Source organism: Schistocerca americana, chromosome 4, assembly GCF_021461395.2.
Source record: "Schistocerca americana isolate TAMUIC-IGC-003095 chromosome 4, iqSchAmer2.1, whole genome shotgun sequence".
NCBI classification, from domain to species: domain Eukaryota; kingdom Metazoa; phylum Arthropoda; class Insecta; order Orthoptera; family Acrididae; genus Schistocerca; species Schistocerca americana.
Genome location: NC_060122.1, coordinates 240,210,766 through 240,228,353, shown reverse-complemented (window position 1 = coordinate 240,228,353; position 17,588 = coordinate 240,210,766). Strand labels below are relative to the sequence as shown.

Below are 17,588 nucleotides of genomic sequence, written 5' to 3'. Positions count from 1 at the left end.
GGTTCCGGACTAGAACACCAAGAACCGCTCGTCCACAGCGGCTGGCTAGCTTGCCGTAAATGTGGAAGAATGTAAATTAATTAGGATCACTAGGAAAACAATCCTGTAATGTTCGAATATGGTATTAGTGGTGTGCTGCTTGACTCAGTCACGTAGATTAAATATCTAGACATAACATTGGAAAACCACATGGAAAGGGAAGGGAGGTCATCTGTAGGGAAGGCGAATGGGCGACTTCGGTTTATTGGGAGTATTCTGGTAAAGTGTTACTCATCTGTGAAGGAGACCACGTAAAGAATACTTGTGCTAGCTGATCAGAGACATGCTGCTAACTTCGTCACTGGTAGGTTCGATCAAGACTCGAGTATTACCGATATGCTCTGGGAAGTAAAATTGGTGTTCCTGAGAGGAGAAGACGTTCTTCAGGTGAAACACAATTGATAAAGTATAGAGAACCAACATTTGGGACAGCCTGCAGAACGATTGTACTGCCGCCAACATACATCCCGTGTAAGTACCGTGAAAACAAGAGAAATCAGAGCTCTAACGGAAACTTGTTCACGAGGGGTGCTCAACTATTTTAGGCTTGAGATCTAATACATGCAGTTTAGTACACTAACATATCTGCTGACTTAAAAATTCATAAAAGTTTGAGCACGGTACAACATCTCAGTCAAATTATCCATTTTAATTACGAAATATACGTAAAAGGTAATTTTCTCTCGATCGAAATTTGTAGGCCTACTACTCAATTTTCAAGATATTAGAAATATGAAAAAATTATACGCCTTCATAAAGGTGGAAAAAAGTTTAGTGAGACGCTTGTCTCTCCATATCATCGGTGACTTTATTGTAATGTGGTGAATAATTTGTTACATCTAACCTTACACAGCTGGGAGATAAGAACCAGTCAGTTCATTTCTACACTTAGACTTCACTATGTTCATCGTTGAAAACGTTGCCTCATACACATAAGTTGACCCAAAAAATGATAAAACATTCGATGCCTCTTTTACAATGTTTGCGTAGGTTTTCGCACTCGCTAATTTCCAAGAGTTATCTTCATTGTATTTTGACTTTAAGCAAATGCCAATATTAAATTTTATTTTATCCTCTTCAACTTCATTCTCACCAAAAGATAAAAGAATGCTCGTATTACTTCAAATATCTTCCGCATCCACTTATTTTGAAAAACTGAACTGTGAAAGCTAGAACAGGTTCCGTTGCCTTGAAATCAGAAAATCGGTTTTCAAAGTCCGTCTTCAGTGTTGACAGCTGCCCGTAAACTTCTTCGCAGTTTCGTGATTCAATGATGTTCGTTGATCCGACAATTCTGACTGTATTTGAGGAAGGAGATCGCAGTTAATTTGTGTAAGTGTGCTATCTGAAGGTAGCAGTAACCTCACTATGCAGGAGGAAACTGTTGCTTGGCGCGAGAGTTAAAGGCGGCGAAATGCAGATGGAGGCGAAAGAGACGGAGACAGTGTTCAGATTTACCGCCAACAAATACCGTGCGAAACACTAATTGTCAACAAAATGGTATTTTACAAACACAGCTCCTTTAAAGAGATTCGAACAAAGATTTTGTAAGATCGACTCGTAAATCCATGGCGGCACCGACAATTCGACCGGGATCGACAGATTGAGCATCTCTGCCATGGAGGGAAGTTCAAATGGCCCTCAGCACTATGCGCCTTAACTTCTGAGGTCATCAGTCGCCTAGAACATAGAACTAATTAAACTTAACTAACCTAAAGACATCACACACATCCATGCCCGAGGCAGGATTCGAACCTGCGACCGTAGCGGTCGCTCGGTTCCAGACTGTAGCGCCTAGAACCGCACGGCCACTCCGGCCGGCCTGAAGGGAAGAAGACGTTCTTCTGGCGAAACACTTCTCAGGAAATGTGAGAACTGACATCTGTGACAGACTACAGAACGATTCTGCTGCCGCCAGTGTACAACAGTTGTAAGGACCGTGATGTTGATGAAGTCCCATACTCCGAGGAGCGTAGGGAACGATGCGGGAGACCCGCACCGCCGACTACGCAAGGTCGCAGCGGAGGTCGTTCGCCATTGCCTTCCTCCGACCGTAATGGGGATGAATGATGATGAGTTAGACAACACAACACCCAGTCATCTCGAGGCAGGGAAAATCCCTGACCCCGCCGGGAATCGAACCTGGGACCCCGTGCGCGGGAAGCGCGACCGCTACCGCAAGACCACGAGCAGCGGACAAGGACCTGAAGACAAAAGAAATCAGGGCTCTAACATAAGTCGTGTTTCCCTCGTTCCATTTGCGAGGGGAGCGGGAAAGGGAGTAACTAGCAGCCGTATACTATGCAGTTCTCTGTGCATCATATAGTGGCTTGAGAAGCATGTACAGTCATGGAAAGAAGTATTCATACGCCTTTGTTCATTCAGAATAACTTCATTTACTAGAACGGAAAAGCCGGCCGGAGTGGCCAAGCGGTTCTAGGCGCTACAGTCTGGAACCGTGCGACCACTACGGTCGCAGGTTCGAATCCTGCCTCGGATATCAATGTGTGTGATGTCCTTAGGTTAGTTAGGTTTCAGTAGTTCTAAGTTCTAGGGGACTAATGACCTCAGAAGTTAAGTCCCATAGTGCTCAGAGCCATTTGAACCATTTTGAACTAGAACGGAAAACCCACAACCAGAGATGTTGTAATTTTTTTCCTCCTCCTATCTTTTCTACGTAATTATGTAGATCTCAATTCGTTCGAGCAATCAATCATTCATGATAGGAAACACAGTCATAGCTCAGTCACTCAAAATGATTCTGAAATTTTACTTGTTAGAATGAAATCAGGTGATGATTCTTCTTCTCTGCAGGCTCGTGCTTTGCGGCAGTCTGCTAATCTGTACAAATAAAATGCCTCGTAATTTTGGGAGCGTTGTATAATCAGTCAGGAAACCTCATATCAAGCGGATATTTGGCTTTGATGAAGTTTAACCTTCCGAAGAAGTAATGGAGCTCTTGGATTGTTAAATGCAGGTTCGTATCCAGTCTTTCGGAAGTTCCCTTCTGATTAACAACTACGCAATATATCGATAAATATCATTAATTCTCAAATTTCAAATACACACCTTTTTTGTGAAGGAGCAATCTATATATATTTCCTCTTAATCGTACAGTTCGTATCAGTTATCTTCTGTGATAAATCTCAATAATCAGATTACAGTTCATCCAAACCAAGCTCAGGCTAATCGGCACGAAGACAATCTCGGAAGCCCCCCTTCTTTTTTTTCTAACAACCACCAGAGAGAGTACTACAAAGAATACTTATGCGCTCATGGCATAGCTGTCGTATGAAACTATTTTGCGCATTGATTCTGCGAGTATGAAGATAGAAAATTAGTAAACGTCATTCAAGTGTAGAATTGTATCTGAATAATTCATCGAATATAAAGAGATATTACAATTGCCCCTCGCAGCGAGCAAAGTTAATGATAATACACTTTGCGAGCTAACAGAAAAAATTTGTTGGGTTGTTTATTCAAAAGAGGAATATTTTGAATTAGTAGAATTTTACTGTAGAGAGTATGGGTAACATGTTAAGACAATAAGTTACGGGAATACCTAAGCTGTAGCTTTTACATGTACCGGGGTATACCCGCATCCCGAGTACATAACCAGGGAAGATGTAGATTGGTGTAATTACGAAAAAGGTCTACCCATTTGGGAACTGGCCTTCACAGGGAAACCCTGGAAAACCCGGAAGAATAGACCCCAGCTCAGGTATTAAAGAAGATAGGAAAGCCTAAATCCAGTAATTTTGAAATATATAGAAGCTCTATAGATTAGATCGAAGGAAAAGTGCCTCATAGCCAAAAAAAATTTTACAATATTGCTCAAAAAAAAAAATTTTCAAAATTCTTCTTTCGACGATGTAGCCGGCGATCTCGTTGTGAAGTCGATGGAACAGGAACACTGGGTACGGACACCGGGTAGGCGACGTACAGCGTTTGGTGGAGGCGGCACAGAGGACAGGCGATGGTACAGGATAGAAGCTGGTAACGTGCCGTAGAAACACGAAGATGATCTCAGGAACAGATGGTCAGGGAAGTGAACATGAAACAGGTTTAAAGCGGAATAAGAAAAGGTTCTGACTGAATAAATCCCTGGAAGAGAGTGGATTAAGGCAATGAAGTCCATATTTCATCGTTGAACTCAAAATCGGAGTGGATTCTTATATTCTTCTATCTGTACTAGACTGGAACATCCATCAGTCCTGACAATCGCGAATTTTTTTTTTTTTTTTTTTTTTTTTGTAGTCCTCAATACCAAAGTTGTTTTGCATTACAACTGTTGATTGTCCACAACATTGCCAAATAGACTGTGGGCATTTAAATTTTGTTGTAGCTCACATCGAATGTATTCCTGTCAAAAAAAAAATTTTAATCTAATCTTCGTTTTGTTATAGTGCAGGTGGAAGTAGAGCACTGAATCTGTCCGAGGTTTGCTTTCAATTACGAAATTAAGGATAAAATTTAAGTTTACACTTGATGAAAAATTTTAAACATAGGCATATGACACTGACTCCACAAAAAGAATAATTTGAAAAATTTTCATTATTCTTATAATTAATTGATTTATAGATCCACTTGCAAATAAATATCATTAATGATGACGTATGTTCATTTAACAAATCATCCAATCGCAGAATCTTCTTCATCCTCTCATGAACATTTATGGAAATATATTTCAACAATTATGTCCATAACATGAAACACACAAACTGCTATTCTTAAAATGTTAGTTAAAATTCTTAAATTAATTCTCCTGGTAAAGAAGGCATAATTAAAAATCTAAAAATTATAATAATTTTCTCTCGCGCAACCAGAGAGTATCTTCAATTGTTTGCAACAGTGACATTATCGACTGTTGCTTCATTTCACAGTTCATTTGTTTTCTTGCGCGAACAGCGCACATCATACACACAGCGTATTTACCTACATATCCCACACTGTTCAAGTTTCACACGCAATTCTCACATAAGTGCCGTGTCTTGAGGAAATGTAGATGCACTTTCATTGTATATCACCGTGGCTTCTGCTCATAGTCCACACTTACAAACACTAGTAATTAACAAATTCTTCTACCTATCTTAAAATTTTTGTGCTAAACTATCACAGGAGTAATCTCACTGTCTCTTAACCTATCACAGGAGTAATCTCACTGTCTCTTAACCTATCACAGGAATAATCTCACTGTCTCTTAACCTATCACAGGAGTAATCTCACTGTCTCTTAACCTCTAGACAACATAAACTTCTTGATATTTATATACACATTTGACTCATAGTCAAATTCCACTCTAAATTCTTCTCCATATTTGGTATCACAGATCTACGATCCTTCAAAAAATTTCTTAATATCATTATGCGGGAATAATCCCTTTATTCTTTTCGATTCGGTATATGCCAACAAGTATGATCCAGGATTTGGTATATTTACAATAACATATGGTCCGGTATAAATAAGATTCCATTTCTTTATGTTCTTCATCAGTTTCGAGGAATAGATGTGTCGCCTCAATAAAACCTTTTCTCCAAGACGAAACGTCTGAATCCGGTGAATCCGTTTATCGTATGTCAATTTCCGTTGTATTGCCTTTTTAGTTAAACTGACAAGTGCGCGTCGAATCTTTTCCTCGCATTTTAAATTCTGGTCTTCATACTTTTCTTCCGTTGCCTCCAGGTTTAGGAACGACTAAGAGTGGAGAACAATATGGACTAGTTGATGGCTCAATCAAGTTCCATTCTAACATTATATTTATCTCCCTTTGAACGGATTGTTTTAAGCGCCAGGGGATCGGGTAGTGCGTGTAACAGTAAGTCTGATGTGGCTTCACTTGTAGGTGACAAATATACCCTTTAATAATTCCTGGTTTCTCATCAAAAATCTCTTCATATGCCTCTAACAAATAATGAAGCTGCTGCCTTTGTTCTCCGGTAAGCTGATTTGATTCACTAGCTTTTATCATTGTTGTTTGGTTAAAGTCCTCCTGTTGTATCAAATCCTTTGAAAGCTCCGTCCAACGACCGTTTGTAGTGTCAATTAATTGAATTATGGCACCGCCACAATATTTCTCATGCACCGTTTCCTTTCTATTTAAATCCAGTGCTATCTCTTCTCCATTTAATCTAAATTTAACTATTCCTTCCAAAAAATCTATCTGACAATCGTATTCCTGCATACTCCCAATACCAAGAATACAGTCCACTAATAACTTCTCCACTACAAGGAACGTGCATTTTATTGCTACATTTCCCATTTTCATCTCTAATTGTTTTTGTATTTTGACATTGGGAGAGCGTGCTCCAACAGCTCCGATGATTTTGCAGTTCTGTACTGGCAAAATTGGTACCTTCTTCTTCCTAATAATTCTCCGAAAAAGAGCGCCTGAGATGACATTGGCGGAAGCGGCGGTGTCCAATATCACATTCGTTGGAACTTCCTCTATTTCAACACATACTTCCGATACCGGAACACTCGATCTGTCATTATGACAAGTTATTAAATCCTTTGTTAACTCTTCAGTCAACAGCTCACCATCATTATATCTTAACAATTGTAATTTTACTGTTTCGCCCCTAACAGATCCCCTGACCGCTCCTCTGGGGCACGATGCGGTCATGTTTAGTTTGACTGATTATTGGTCCGATTGGTATTTATCTCTTCAGCTACTTCAGTGATTATCGGTTGTTGTGGTGAATTCGGTCTATATTGTCTTGCTTGATTTGTGTAATTATTGTTGTTGTTCTGCTGGTGTTGGTAGAACTGTCCTGTGTTGCCATAAATCGGATCATATCGATTAAAATTCCTACTGTTCCTAAAATAGCCCCTCGCTGCACCATTACTAAAGTTTCCATTATGGTAATAATTATTGTTTGCATTTTGTCCATTTCTAAGTCTCCTCGGAGAGTGTAGTTGGTTATGAGTATTGTTACTGCTGCCATTACTGCCATTCCCATTCGAGTTGCAGCTCGGATTCGCTTCTGTTACTCCTCTTTGATATGACATTTCTCTTGCCCTTTTATTGTCCTCCTCAATTATATCAATATGATCAAGCGTAGTCATAAATGAGTCTATATCCTTATCATTTATATATAACAGCTGATTCCTTATACTGGTGGGTAGTCTGTACTTGAGTATTCTAAGTATATCCGGCAAAGGAATCGGTACATCCCAATACAAAGATTTATTAATGTATTTCTCAAAATATCTCTTTAGAGATCCTCTAGAAAACGAGAAAGGCTCAGGATATAATACTTCCTGTCTAAGTCTTTCTTGTATTCCAGCAGACCAATATTTTGCTAGAAAAGCCTGCTCAAATTCTTTGTAACATTTACAAGAAGATGTTTGTTCGGATGCCCACAATGCTCCTGTTCCTTGTATATATCCAGATACAAAACTAATCTTTTGCCATTCTGTCCAAGATCGTGGAAATAGACCATTGAAACTTCGAATAAAGACTACAGGATGAACATTCTTTTTGTCAGGGTTAAAGATTTGAAATTGTCTCTGTTTAATCATCTTCTCCTCAACGCTACTACGATTCCAAAAATCATCCTGTTCGTACTTTTCCCTGTGGCTATCCGTTATATCGTATCTTACTTGTGACGTTCCAGTTCTGTCTACATCGGATCTTGACGTGGACGGAATGTCACGCACAGATTGAGAGTTTTGTTTCCTACTTCTCGGTGTTTCTAAATCCTCCTGCGAGAGATTTAGTGATCTTTCGATATTTTCTTTCCAACGCGAGAAATCGTCGCCAAGTTGTTCTCGAACTTCCTTTAACCCTTTGTTAAAAAAATTATCCTCGGAACTCTCTGAAATGGACTGTAAAGCTACTTTCACAGTTTCTTCTATGGTTTCCGAAGGAGAATTTTGCCGCTCTAATGTCATTTCTGAAAACTTTCCCGCAAGTACATTCATTCTATGTTCCACTGTCTCCTGTTTTTCCTTCACTTCGTCAAATTGCTTCTTTAGATTATCTTGGGATTCTGTTATTTCTGGTATCATAGCTACGGAACACTGTATGTCCTCTTGAGCTTGTATTACTTGAGGAAACAGTTCTACTTGTTTTTGTATCGTGTCAATTTTGACGGATACATATTCGGTTAGTTCCGCTTTTAATTTACTATTGTTTTCTTGGCATTGTTGGCGGACCTGCTCAATTCGAGCAATAAGATTCTGTTCGGTCCTTTCCGCCTGTTCCTTTATTTCCTGTGTCTGGGTATTTAATCTCTGATCTAATTCGGTAAAGGTTGCTCTTAACTGATTTTGTAATTCTGTTTGATTTTCGGCTAGTTGATTTTTGAATTCATTTTGTATAACGGATAAGTCTCGTTTCACCTCCGCTTGGCCTTCGGCTAATAGAGACAACTGTTGCATAATAACAACTAATGTGTCAACAACAGTCTGATCAGCTGTTGTATGAATGTTTTCTGAACCAGCGGGATTATTTATATTGCTACCGCTAGCCACAACAGTCTCAGAATTGTTATCCGTGGCCTCTGCTCCTGCGCAAACAGCTGAAGGCTGTTGCACGTCTCGTTGCTGATTCAATGACATTTTAAATGCCGCTCTAGTTAATACAATTAAATAACTGTCAATATCAGGTTCCAGTCACTAAATACAGTTTCAAATTTACTGTCGTAGACACACTTAACTTTCAAATTACTTCACAGATGGTATAAAGTTCAATGTTCAGATACGAAAATCACACAATATACAGTTCTACAATCTAATTACTATCTGGAAAAAAGTTCTTTCTAAATTGATTTCAAACTATTTTAACTACAGGATAAAAAAAATTAGATTTCTCTGGCCTTGTTCTGTAGTCTCGGTGTTGTCCAATAGTTGAAATCGTTTCTTGGTATCAGCAATCTTTTACTATGGGCACCGAATCTCTCTTCAGATTAGTTACCTCTCGTTCTCGTTGGTTTTCATGAAACAAAAAATACATATATTATATAACAATCCAAGAGAGTCCTGTCACACTGGCGCCACTGTACTTTTTCCTCCTATCTACGTGATTATGTAGCTCTCAATTCGTTCGAGCAATCAATCATTCATGATAGGAAATACAGTCATAGCTCAGTCACTCAAAATGATTCTGAAATTTTACTTGTTAGAATGAAATCAGGCGATGATTCTTCTTCTCTGCAGGCTCGTGCTTTGCGGCAGTCTGCTAATCTGCACAAATAAAATGCCTCGTAATTTTGGGAGCGTTGTATAATCAGTCGGGAAACCTCAGATCAAGCGGATATTTGGCTTTGATGAAGTTTAACCTTCCGAAGAAGCAATGGAGCTCTTGGATTATTAAGTGCAGGTTCGTATCCAGTCTTTCGGAAGTCCCTTCTGATTAACAACTACGCAATATATCGATAAATATCATTAATTCTCAAATTTAAAATACACACCATTTACTTGAAGGAGCCATCTATATATATTTCCATTTAATCGTACAGTTCATATCAGTTATCTTCTGTAATAAATCTCAATAATCAGATTACAGTTCTTCCAAACCAAGCACAGGCTAATCGGCACGAAGACAATCTCGGAAGCTCCCTTTCTTTTTTTTTTTTTTTTTTAACAACCACCAGAGAGAGTACTACATAGAATACTTATGCGCTCATGGCATAGCTATTGTATGAACTACTTTTCGCATGGATTCTGCGAGAATGAAGATAGAAAATTAGTAAACGTCATTCAAGGGTGGAATTGTATCTGAATAATTCATCGAATATAAAGAGATATTACAATCCTGCCTCGGATATCAATGAGTGTGATGTCCTTAGGTTAGTTAGGTTTCAGTAGTTCTAAGTTCTAGGGGACTAATGACCTCAGAAGTTAAGTCCCATAGTGCTCAGAGCCATTTGAACCATTTTGAACTAGAACGGAAAACCCACAACCAGAGATGTCATTTGGTAAACTAATTATTCATACGCCTTTGTTCATTCAGAATAACTTCATTTACTAGAACGGAAAAGCCGGCCCGAGTGGCCAAGCGGTTCTAGGCGCTACAGTCTGGAACCGTGCGACCACTACGGTCGCAGGTTCGAATCCTGCCTCGGATATCAATGTGTGTGATGTCCTTAGGTTAGTTAGGTTTCAGTAGTTCTAAGTTCTAGGGGACTAATGACCTCAGAAGTTAAGTCCCATAGTGCTCAGAGCCATTTGAACCATTTTGAACTAGAACGGAAAACCCACAACCAGAGATGTCATTTGGTAAACTAACAGTGTGGGTTTTCCTGTATATACATATAAACATATTAACTAAATTAGCCTTCTGCAAAAAGTAAATAAAAATTCTGTACCAGCTCCTTTCACAAACTGGGGGAAAATATTCACACATTCAAAGAAAATTACAATGTACGTAACTATAATGACAACGTTAATACTCTGTAGGCATTCCTCTTCTGTGTATTACTTCTGTTAACGTCTTTGGGATGGTTTGAACCAGTTTTTTGGCAGTCTTTGAAGTAATACATTGCCATTCTTGTTGTAGATGTTGTTTCAGGGCCGGCTTACTTAGTACTTAATGTTTTCTGACTATTCTTTCACGTGCCCAATTGGATTAAGGTCTACTTTCTGTGCTGGGAACTTAAGAACTTGGGCACTATTGTACAACAACCACAGATCCGTGTCTAAGCCCAAGCTATCAACACTTTTTTTGCATATTTCCCTTTAGGATATTAAAATACTGAAATCTATCAGTGTTACCTTCAACAAAAACAAGATGCCCAACTCCAGATATAGTCATATATCCCCGTACAATAATTCCTCCACTATAGTCCTCTACGTGAGTTGAATGTGTTTGTGTCCCAGCTCGGTATTTGGTCGTCTCCATAACAAAACTCTACCACCATTTACAAATGTCTGAGATGCACTTTCATCCGTGAACAGAACCTTGTCCCAGAAACTGGTGTTCTTGCTTGCATGCTCTCGAGCAAATTCAAGTCTCAGTTTCTCGTTCTACTTGCTGATTCGTGGTTTTCTTCTTGGTACCCTAGCTTCAGAACCAGCCCTGCTTAAAATATAGCTCACAACAGCTGGCGTGATTTCCTTCTCCGATCATTAACATGCGCACACAATGAAGAAGTCATCAGTTTAGGACCTTCCTTATTAACATATTACGTTCTCTTTCCGTTAGCTTCTGTGGTGGATCTCTTCTTTCGCTGTTAATCAGAGTATTTCTTTATGTAAATCGCGATATTACGGACAGCACGGTTACCTTGTTTCATCCAGTAATATCAGATATTTATACGGCATTCCCCTTATATAAGAACCAACATGCAGGAGATGTAGCTTTTAGGTAAAGGCGTACTTTGCCGCAAGCGGTTCTTTAGCCATTTCTATGTTTACATTTCAGTAGTGTAAGAATATGTTTTTCCCCACTGTGAGGCCAGCCGGTACAGAATTTTTGTTTACTTTTAGCAGAAGGCTAATTTAGTTAATGCTTTTATACAAACAGATTAGGAAGGAAACCACATACCGTTAGTTTACCAAAAAATATCTCTGCTTGTGATCCTTAAGCCTAGTTTCACGACGACATTGGGTTGCGCCACTCGTTGCATGGAATGAGTTGCACCCAAGTGGTTTCATATATGACTGTAGACACGGTGACACCAGTATACACTTCAGTTTCGTCGTTTTATCGGTCCCTTAGTCGTATCCGAAATGAAAGTTTTGGCATTTGCACGTCGCACGAGTTGTGATGGAGTTAAAGCTTGTTGCGTGGAATCGCTGCATGTTGTTGTTGTTGTGGTCTTCAGTCCTGAGACTGGTTTGATGCAGCTCTCCATGCTACTCTATCCTGTGCAAGCTTCTTCATCTCCCAGTACTTACTGCAACCTACACCCTTCTGAATCTGCTTAGTGTATTCATCTCTTGGTCTCCCTCTATGATTTTTACCCTCCACGCTGCCCTCCAATACTAAATTGGTGATCCCTTGATGCCTCAGAACATGTCCTACCAACCGGCCCCTTCTTCTTGTCAAGTTGTGCCACAAACTCCTCTTCTCCCCAATTCCATTCAATACCTCCTCATTAGTTATGTGATCTACCCATGTAATCTTCAGCATTCTTCTGTAGCACCACATTTCGAAAGCTTCTATTCTCTTCTTGTCCAAACTATGTATCGTCCATTTTTCACTTCCATACATGGCTACACTCCATACAAATACTTTCAGAAACGACTTCCTGACACTTAAATCTATACTCGATGTGAACAAATTTCTCTTCCTCAGAAACGCTTTCCTTGCCATTGCCAGTCGACGTTTTATATCCTCTCTACTTCGACCATCATCAGTTATTTTGCTCTCCAAATAACAAAACTCCTTTACTACTTTAAGTGTCTCATTTCCTAATCTAATTCCCTCAACATCACCCGACTTAATTCGACTACATTCCATTATCCTCATTTTGCTTTTGTTGATGTTCATCTTATATCCTCCTTTCAAGACAATATCCATTCCGTTCGACTGCTCTTCCAAGTCCTTTGCTGTCTCTGACAGAATTACAATGTCATCGGCGAACCTCAAAGTTTTTATTTCTTCTCCATGGATTTTAATACCTACTCCGAATTTTTCTTTGTTTCCTTCACTGCTTGCTCAATATACAAATTGAATAACATTGGGGAGAGGCTACAACCCTGTCTCACTCCCTTCCCAACCACTGCTTCCCTTTCATACCCCTCGACTCTTATAACTGCCATCTGGTTTCTATAGAAATTGTAAATAGCCTTTCGATCCCTGTATTTTACTCCTGCCACCTTTAGAATTTGAAAGAGAGTATTCCAGTCAACACTGTCAAAAGTTTCTCTAAGTCTACAAATGCTAGAAATGTATGTTTGCCTTTCCTTAATCTTTCTTCTAAGATAAGTTGTAAGGTCAGTATTGCCTCACGTGTTCCAATATTACTACGGAGCCCAAACTGATCTTCCGCAAGGTCGGCTTCTACTAGTTTTTCCATTCGTCTGTAAAGAATTCGCGTTAGTATTTTGCAGCTGTGGCTTATTAAACTGATTGTTCAGTAATTTTCACATCTGTCAACACATGCTTTCTTTGGGATTGGAGTTATTATATTCTTCTTGAAGTCGGAGGGTATTTCGCCTGTCTCATACATCTTGCTCACCAGATGGTAGAGTTTTGTCAGGACTGGCTCTCCCAAGGCCGTCAGTAGTTCTAATGGAATGTTGTCTACTCCCGGGGCCTTGTGTCGACTCATGTCTTTCAGTGCTGTGTCAAACTCTTCACGCAGTATCCTATCTCCCATTTCATCTTCATCTACATTCTCTTCTATTTCCAGAATATTGTCCTCAAGTACGTCGCCCTTGTATAGACCCTCTATGTACTCCTTCCACCTTTCTGCTTTTCCTTCTTTGCTTAGCACTGCGTTTCCATCTGAGCTCTTGATATTCATACAAATGGTTCTCTTTTCTCCAAAGGTCTCTTTAATTTTCCTGTAGGCAGTATCTATCTATAGTGAGATAAGCCTCTACATCTTTACATTTGTCCTCTAGCCATCCCTGCTTAGACATTTTGCACTTCCTGTCGATCTCATTTTTGAAACGTTTGTATTCCTTTTTGCCTGCTTCATTTACTGCGTTTTTATATTTTCTCCTTTCATCAACTAAATTCAATATTTCTTCTTTTACCCAAGGATTTCTACTAGCCCTTGTCTTTTTACCTACTTGATCCTCTGCTGCCTTCACTACCTCATTCCTCAGAGCTACCCATAATCTTCTACTGTACTCTTTCCCCCATTTGTGACAATTGTTCCCTTATGCTCTCCCTGAAACTCCGTACAACCTCTGGCTGTATAAGAAAAAAAAATGAGAAACGTGTTTCGATTCGTGACTCGATGAAGAAAAGACGTCAGCTCGGTTGCTCAGCATCCTCGCTGGAATAACTTATAACGGAAGATCCAAGAAGTTTTTTAATTATCTTAGAATGTCACCAGAACTGTTCACATTTGTTCTAAATAGTTAATTATGCAATAAGGAATAAAGGTACTGTAATGGATGAAGAACTGTCGCCAGAACTGAAAGTATATATCTTATTGCGTGCATTAGAATCGAGAACACTCGGCATGCTATAAGATACGGTTTTAGTTGGTGATGACGCTATTTCATTAGCAAAAAAATGGTTCAAATGGCTCTGAGCACTATGGGACTCAACTGCTGTGGTCATAAGTCCCCTAGAACTTAGAACTACTTAAACCTAACTAACCTAAGGACATCACACACATCCATGCCCGAGGCAGGATTCGAACCTGCGACCGTAGCGGTCGTGCGGTTCCAGACTGTAGCGCCTTTAACCGCTCGCCCACTCCGGACGGCTTTTCATTAGCACCAGTAATTATTAACATTAACAGTTATAGTTATTAACATTAGTAACAATAATTATTCGAAGCAGGCCGCATTAAGAAGAGAATGGTTTGCAAACTACTCTCTACTCTCTTGAAGATCGATCTGTACAGTGGCAATATTTCAAAATTCTAACATATGTGAATGAGGAGCACTGCAACGACGTTTTGAATAGATAAATATTGAATAAAGAATGCAGTTTCTTGAATTTCTATAGCCTTCCCTCCTGTCAACAATATTCCTTAAAAAGAGTTGACCAACTCGAACGATGGGATTTTAGTCTTGTAGACGAGAGCATTGCCACAGCCAGAATTACATTTGCTTGTATTTTTCTTAATTCAGTTATACGTATATGTGCTCCTAACTATAAATTTTGCCCTGCAGCTCAGATATTGTCAAACCATCTACGTTACGATCGCACATTACGGTCTCAGCGGCAGCAATATGTTGCTTATTTTTGTAATCAGCATCACTCAAATCCCACAAACACCTATGCATAGCGTAGATATCCAAAAAGCGAACATTATTCTCAGTTCCCCACCTCATATTTCAGTTTGTTTACACTCTACGAACACACATAACCTCAAAACTCATGCAACTAGTGTCGCCAAAGTTGGAACATGCATTTGTCAAAAAAACAATATACTGACTAAGTCTCAATATGGTTTTAGGGCCCAGTTATCAACAATTAATGCTGCTGAAAATGTTGCTTCTATTGTGCAATCTTCTTTTCAATCCAAATTATCTGCTGAAGCCACAATAGTGGACTTAAGTAAAGCATTTGATTCTGTAAACCACACAATACTGCTGTAAAAACTATGGTGTTATGGCATTAGGGATCTGTAACTCTCCCTCATTAAATAATATCTCAGTAACAGAAAGCAAACTGTAAGCTACAAAGATCAAAAGTCACAGTTACTGAATGTCACTAGAGGTGTTCCCCAAGGATCAGTGCTTGGGCCATTACTGTTTATAATATTTATAAATGACCTGCTCAGCAATATGCCATGCAAATCTGTGCTTTACGCAGATGATACAACTTTCATCAATTTATGTAAGAACATAAATAAACTGAAGTAGCAAAGTAAAGATTTTCTCAAATTATCCAATATGTGGTTCAAAGCCAATGAGTTAGCTATTAACTATGAAAAGACTGTAAATATATCCTTCACCTTATCCAATGCTGATTTTGAGTACAGTTCTACCAAACTTCTTGGCATATACTTAGATACGAAATTAACCTGGCAGAGTCACATAGGCAACATATCTCGAAAGCTTTCGCGAGTTATCTATCTACTGAAAAAATTACGCACCTGTGTTTCTGAAAGCCTGCTGATTAATTCCTATGATGCATTCTTTCATTGGCATATTAGCTATGGTATTCTTCTATGGGCTAATTCTCCATGGTCCAGGAAAATTGTTATTTGGCAGAAGAAAGCCATCAGTACCATCTCTGGGATTACCAAAAATAACGTATCATGTAGGTCATACTTCAAAGAATTACAGATAATGACAGTCCCTTCTCTTTTTATATACATCTGCCTTTTGTACATAAAAGAAAACTTTAACAGTTACAACCTTAGGCAGTCCGTTCATAATCATAACACTCGTCAAACATTTAAGATAGACATACGAACAACTCGACTCAAGAAAACACAAGACAGTTATGAATACATGGGAATAAGGCTTTTCAACACATTACCTGTGCAGGCACATTGTGTCTCTCTTAATATATTTAGAAGTAAGACTAAAAAATGGCCAAAAGACAAAGCTTTTTACAGTGTTAAAGAATTTGAAAACTCTTCAAAAATAGACCTGACTTACGAAACAACTTGGAACTCTGTTTGTACCTCTTCCTAAGCTTTTTTTGTCTCTGTAGTTCCACATTTAACTGTTAAACACGTAGAGAAATCCTTATGTATGAAATGTGTTCTTTTATTATCCACATTCTTTAAAATGCACACTTTAGTTATGTGGGATATCTTTATGTATCAAATGTATTCCTTTATTATGTATGTTATTTTAAAATGCATACTTTAGCTTTGTGTGATACCTCACAATAGTTATATTTATTAATATGTAGATTGTACATTACTCATGACGACATCGATTGCATGTAAATGCTTAAAGATGGATAAATAAATAAATAAATAAACACTCCGAAAGTGTTTAGTTTCACCAACGAGTTGCGCAAACGCATAGCGCGCATGCGCACTGGCCTCTAGCGCAGTTGCCTGCAACGAAGTGTCATCGTGTAAACTAGGCTTCAGTTCTAACAAATAAAGTTATTCTACATGAACAACGGAGTATGAACACTTTTTTATAGGAGTGTGTGGAAGTGTGTCTGCAGTGAGGGTACTTGTTGCAGGTGCCACGTGCCCCGCGCGCCCAAGTACGCGCAGACGCCGGGGCCGGACGTGTACTACCCGCAGCTCGGCCGGCGCGGACCCCACTACACTGCGAGCGGGCCCAACTACCCGCCGGGCGACAAGACGGTCAAGCCGGGCCCGGACACTTACCTGCCTCCAATGGCAGGACGGCGCGCGCCGCGCTTCTCCTTCGGCGTGCGCCATTCCGAGTGCATCAACTCGCCCGCCTCCGGCATCGACAACGTCTACCCGCCTTTTTACTGCCCTCCCACCAGTTAACTTAGACTGGAATTTACTTAGCCTAAGAAGCACCTGCTTGTCGGTGATCCGATAAACACAAATACTTGCTTCTCGGGACGGTATTTAAGTTAAGCACTTAGACTAATAATAAAATTTTCAAAATAATCCTGCGTGCTTTTTTTTCACAACAATGCTACGTGGTTTTAATTGCAAGCGAAACTTTTAATACAGGACTGACCATTACATTTGCAACATCAGGAAGCACAGCAAATACTGAATTTTACTTATTGTGTGTGTGTGTACGTACAGTATATCAGGACGAATATAATTAAATTTAAAGGTAATTTTGAAGTGGAATTTAGTACAAATAACTCCCAACTCTGGCAGCAACGATTCTCTCAGTTGAGCATCTGGTCGAACTGAGCTTGGCTTATCGCAAGAGTATGTCACTCCGCGCTGCTTTTAATTCTGCGCCAGATGACCAGATGATGTTTTCAGTGGTAAGAGATTAGGAGCATATACTGGTCAGGGCAACAGTCGAACACACTTTGTATCTAGTTAGGCCGAGACAGCGTGGAC

At 39.4% G+C, this 17,588-nt stretch overlaps 1 protein-coding gene across 1 annotated transcript in view; it reads left to right on the top strand.

Moving 5' to 3' along the window:
* The window catches only part of LOC124613373, a 73,614-nt gene extending 56,566 nt beyond the window's left edge, over positions 1 to 17,048 (top strand). The window contains exons 2-3 of the mRNA XM_047142074.1: positions 16,769 to 16,879; positions 16,936 to 17,048. Of these exons, the coding sequence (XP_046998030.1) occupies positions 16,769 to 16,879; positions 16,936 to 17,048 (224 nt within the window). The remainder of the gene's footprint in view (positions 1 to 16,768; positions 16,880 to 16,935) is intronic.
* The last annotated feature ends 540 nt before the right edge of the window (positions 17,049 to 17,588 follow it).